Here is a 5,201-nt window from a genome sequence, read left to right as displayed (position 1 = left end):
GCAACAAGTTGGTGCTGGAGAGGCAGCTGGCGGAGGAGGCACAGACAGAGAGTAGGAAGGGGATGAAAGGCAAACTGGAGCCACAGCCTCTGCTGTCTCTTGCAGGTTGCCTTCTCCAAGGTGGGGGGGAGGGAGGGATGGAGGAGCCGGACAGCCGGGGGCGGGGCTGGGGGCGGGGCCAGGAGCCCAGGCTCGCCCAGATGTTAGTCACTAACATCCGTCCGTTCTCTCTCCTCCCTTACCTTTCCCTTCCCTCCTCCCCTCTCGCAGTGTCCCCACCCCCGGCTCCCTCCCCAAGCCGCCCACCAGCCCCCTTCCCTCTGGCCGGAGCTTGAGCCGAGCCCGGCCGGCTTTTGCCGCGCCGAGCCGCCGGCGCCGCCGGGAAGATGGCCGTGGCGCTGCGGTACTTGTGGCCTCTCCTCCTGTGCAGCCCCTGCCTGCTCATCCAGATCCCCGAGGAATGTGAGTAACCGGAGGGAGCCTCGGCGCCTCCCTTCACCGCCGCGCTGGGCTTCTCTTTATCTACTACCTCGTCACCTTCTCCCGGTTCCGGCCCCTCACCCCTCCTTTCCTGGGCATGGAGTGGGCAAGAGGTACCCAGGACGTTGAGTACCTCTGGAAAGGACAGGGTGGAAGACTCGGGGTATCTCAGTACCACGGACAGGGACCAGAGGTGAGGGAGGGCTGGTGAGATTTCAGTACCACGGACAGCGGGCCAGGCCCTGGACCCTCCTCCTCCCGGCCCCTGCGCTCTCCTTCGGCCCGCCCCACCCCTCCTCCAAGGATGGGGCGGGCAGGTGAACGGGGCCATCCCCAGTCCTCAGCTAGCTCGATCTAGCCTCGCTCCGGCTTCTGGCTTGGGTAATCCTGGCTTGGGCCCTTGGTAGCCCTTTCTGTGAACTGAGACAGGAACAAGACCCCTTAGCCTTCTGGATCCTCGCGATTTGATGTGTACTTACTTGGTGGGGCTGGGGGTGGGGCTGTTGGAGTATTACCTTTGGGGGGGTCACGGGTAGGTGCGTGGGTGTTGGGGAGTGTGGCTGGAGGCTTGTGACTGAACGAACATGAGTTTTTGTGTATGCTTGTGAGTTGGCCAGACGTTATATTTGTCTGGATGTATTTGTAAATGCGTGTGGTGTAATGGACTAAGTGTGGGTATCCCCGAGTGTGAGCTTGATTTCCTATGTGGGTAAGTTTGTGAGTCAGTATAGCCGTTACTTACTGGTCACATTTGTGAAGGTCTGTAGGTATTTGACTGTTAACGTTGGATTGTAGTGGGTCGTGTGTGCATGTGAGTACCTGTGTGTGTGTGGAGTGCGTGTTACTGTGATGATGTTTTCTCCTGAAAACACACCGTTGTAAGTGGCTGTTGGGCTTGGGTGAGGGGCAGTCTCCTCGGTAGCTCCACTCCCTTCCCCCCTCACCTTTCCACCTTTGTCTCTGAGCCTGGACCTATAGGAGGCCAGCATCACTGAGAGATGAGCCCTGGGCTGAACGTGGGGACTGTCCATGCCAGGAATGGGACAGGGGCTGAGGGAGGTGGGTTTGGAAAGCACGTAGCGCTGGGGGACAGTGAGGGTTTGGAGGAGGTGGAGAGGGGCTGATGGGAAGAAAGGCCTGGGATGTCTCCTTAGATACACCCATGTAGGTGCATGCAGTCACGCCCATGCCACTCCCCCCGCTGCGGATGCCCACGGACAAGCACGTGGGTAGACGCAGACGAGCCACCTGTATCCACCCAGGCACAGAGACTCTGAGAGGCACACAGTGAGAAGTTTAGATACAAAGGAACACAGTCATGCAGACAAACACAGAAGTGGATGTGCAACACAAAATTGTACACTGAACGTAAGCAGGGACACACAGCCTTCAGATGTACTCCGGCAAGACACACCCATGTGCAGACGCATGAGCGGATGCTCACAGAGTCCCTGCAGCTCAGCCTGCAGCATCCACACACGTGCCCAGACTCCCACCTTCCACATGCCCACACACGTGCTTTCCTCCTCCCGTCCTCCTCTCGATCGCTGCCAGGCCTTGCCCTGAGCGTCAGCCTGCCCTGCTACACCTGTGTGTGGAGGGGCAGGGAGGATTTGGAGAAAGGAGGGTAGAGGAAAGAGAAGGAGATCAAAGACCACGGCGAGTCTGAGGCTGCCCTGGGCACTGGCTGGCGCTTGTTACTGACCCCAATACAATATGGCGGGCGGCCTGGTGCCTCCCTGTTGGAAACTATCCCCCAGCTCTCTCCCTCCCCGGCCACTCCAGGCCCCTTTGTCTCCTTCCCTGCTTTCCCCATCCTGTCGTCCCTCTCTCTGTCTCTGGCTCTTGGGCTGCCTGCACTGGCCCCTTCCCAGCGCAGGGCCCTCTCCGCAGTGTCCCCAGGGAGCCCCCTCTTCTCTCCTGGGGGCCCTTACACTGAGGTCTTCAGCAGAGACAAAGCTTTCAGAGGCAGCCCACTGCTCTCCACCCTTCCCTCCCCTCTCTCCCCTCCTCACAGCCGCCCTGGCCAGTGCTGGGCTGAGTCCAGTGGCACTGGGGGCCGTAGCTCTGGCCTCAGCTCCAGGGAGCTTGGTGGCGGGCTGAGAGGAAGGAAGGGGAGAAAATGAGGGCTGGCGCCGGCCTTGCAGGCCTTTGGGAGGGTTTGGAGGGGAGGGGGCGTCTGGGCTCTGAAGGCTGGGCCTGGGTAATTGAAAACCCCGAGCTGTGCTAATTGGATTAGGAGGGAAGCGGGCTGGAGCAGGGGAGGGTGCCCTGGCTGAGGACTGTCTGCCTCCCAGCCTTCTGAGGCATCCTGCGTGGGGTGGGGGTCAGTTCTGCAGGCCCTGCCAGGAAGATGCAAGGGTCTGTTCAAAGCACACTCTTTGCTAAAGTCACGGATTTCTTTCTCCCTGCCTGCTGGAGCCGAGGCCTGGCTCCCCCTGGGCATTGACCCAGCCCAGGACTGGTGATGCGAGCTGTGTCCCCTCTTTCGGGGTCTCGACTTGCCACAGCTCTAGGCCGGCACGTGTCCCCACGTTACACCTCCTCTCCCGGCCTCCCCTGCCCCAGGGGTGTCTTCCCCTGCCAGGGCCCCCTGCTGGGGCGGCATGTCAGCTTTTCTCTCCCTCTCTCCCTTGCTGCCTGGATTTCTCAGATGAAGGACACCACGGTAAGTTGCGGGGAGGGTGGGAGTGTTTCCCAGAAGGCCAAGGAGAGAGGAAAAGAGGGGGTGTCAGCGCGCCCCTCCCCCTCTCCTGCACATGCTCAGCTCGCCCCGTGTGCCGTGTGCCCAGCGCGGGTTGCAGTCTTTTCTGGTTCTTGGGTCCCGTGCTGGACGCCTGGAGGCCTGGAGGCCGCAGCAGCCTCCCTCCTCTCTCCTGGGGTGCCTGGGGGACGCCTTTGTTCTGTGTCCGCTGGGTTTCCTGCCTCCCCTTCCCTCTGGTCCCCTCTCTCCCCGTGAGGGCTTGCCCCTTGGGCTCTCCGTCTGTGGCTTTTCCTGGTCTCTCTTTTCTTTCTTTCACACTCTTGGCCCTCCTCTTTGGCTCCATCTCTCCCCTCTGGTTTCTTTCTCTGTGACCTTTAGTGCCGTCTTCTCTCTATTCTGTCTCCTTCCGCATTCGCCCCAGCAGCTTTTGGCCGAGCTTCCTCCTCCTCTCCCCGCAACCCCATTGCCGTGGGGCCTATACGGCTCCAGACCCTGCTTCCCTCACCACGGAACAGGGGTTAAGGCCCACTGCCCTCCAGAGGCCACCCTCACCACCACTGTCCCCATCCTGCCCCCAGCGATGGAGCCCCCTGTCATCACGGAGCAGTCTCCACGGCGCGTGGTCGTGTTCCCCACAGATGATATCAGCCTCAAGTGTGAGGCCAGCGGCAAACCCCAAGTGCAGTGAGTGACCTTCACCCTCTAAGCCCTGGGGTTGACCACTGACTTTATCTCCAGCCCTCGTGTCTCCCAGGGCCTCCCAACTGCTGGGTGCACACACCCCAGATCTCCCTCGTCACCCTTGGTCCTCGCCCTGCCCCAGCCCATCCCCGGGGCCCCTGGCGGCTTGCAGCCTTGCCTTGGCCTGTGCCAGCCGCGGTCCTGGGTTCCCGGCCTCAGGCCTCTGAGCCTTTTTCTGCCCGCAGGTTCCGCTGGACTCGGGACGGCGTCCTCTTCAAACCCAAGGAGGAGCCGGGTGTGACCGTGAGCCAGGCCCCCGACTCCGGCTCCTTCACCATCACGGGCAACAACAGTAACTTCGCCCAGGGTTTTCAGGGCACCTATCGCTGCTTTGCCAGCAACAAGCTGGGCACCGCCATGTCCCACGAGATCCTGCTCACGGCCGAGGGTGCGAGGCGCTGCAGGGACCGGGGAGGGCCTGGGGCACACGAGAAGGTCCCCAGACAGGCCTGGGGAGCGCGTGTGAGAGTCCAGCCTCAGCTGGCTGTTAAGTGTGCCCGTAGCCGCATCCTCCTTCCCTGCCTTGTACTTTCTCCGTTCTTCCTGGTCGGCTCCATCTCCCCTTCCCTCTCTTCTTCTGTGCTCTATGCCCTCTTGGCCTCGGGGGCCTGCCGCCCGGGGGATGCACGTGGGCTTGGGCTTGTTGACCGACCGAGTGGGTGGAGGATTGAGCCTGTCTGAGCCACTACCTGGGCGCTGGCTTCCGCCCCGTCCATATCCCCGAATTACCATCTCCTCTCTACCACTCTCGGGTCACCTCCTTCCGCCTCCCCCATCGCTCTGTCTCCTCTCCCCGCTGCTTTCCACCTCTCACCTGGCCTCTCCAGCTCCCTCCTTCCTGCTCTCTGGCTCTGTCTTTATCTGTGTCGCCCTTTCCCTGGGGTTTTCCCTCTGCATTCCATCCTCCCTGAGCTTTCTGCCTCCTGAGCTTGCACTCCTCTCCCCTCTCTGCCCCTCCAGTTACCTTGGGAACCGTTGCCATGGTTTCTGTGTCAGGATGATGGAAGGGTCTGTGACTCCAGCATCCCTCCGCAGCTCCCCTCCCCCCACCGCTGCACCTCAGCCTTCCCCCACCCGCCCTCATCGTGTCCTCCTGGTGGGAGCTCAGAATTGTGGAGAGTTAACCCTTCACAGCCATCTGGGCTCCTGCCCGTCCTCTCCTCTGCACGGAGTGCCGGTCTCTGCCTTGAGCCCAAAAAGGACCCAGAGTCTCTGCCTGCTTTACGTGAACTTCCTCATGGCCTGGCCCTCTGACCCACCCCCTTGGCTATCCCTC

General features: G+C 61.6%; 1 protein-coding gene across 3 annotated transcripts in view; it reads left to right on the top strand.

Annotated features, from left to right (window-relative positions):
- The first annotated feature begins 382 nt into the window (after window positions 1-382).
- L1CAM (L1 cell adhesion molecule) overlaps window positions 383-5,201 on the top strand; it is a 14,252-nt gene continuing 9,433 nt past the window's right edge. The window contains exons 1-4 of one of the 3 annotated variants that reach the window (XM_007456654.1): window positions 383-462; window positions 3,134-3,148; window positions 3,763-3,868; window positions 4,111-4,313. In XM_007456654.1, coding sequence (XP_007456716.1) covers window positions 387-462; window positions 3,134-3,148; window positions 3,763-3,868; window positions 4,111-4,313 — 400 coding nt within the window. In that variant the 5' untranslated portion in view covers window positions 383-386. The remainder of the gene's footprint in view (window positions 463-3,133; window positions 3,149-3,762; window positions 3,869-4,110; window positions 4,314-5,201) is intronic. The other 2 variants (XM_007456653.1, XM_007456655.1) reach the window with 2 other exon arrangements.

This window comes from Lipotes vexillifer, unplaced genomic scaffold, assembly GCF_000442215.2.
Source record: "Lipotes vexillifer unplaced genomic scaffold, Lipotes_vexillifer_v1.1 scaffold899, whole genome shotgun sequence".
NCBI lineage: Eukaryota > Metazoa > Chordata > Mammalia > Artiodactyla > Lipotidae > Lipotes > Lipotes vexillifer.
Note: the sequence above shows the minus strand (reverse complement) of the source record. Positions and strands in the feature narration are given on the sequence as shown.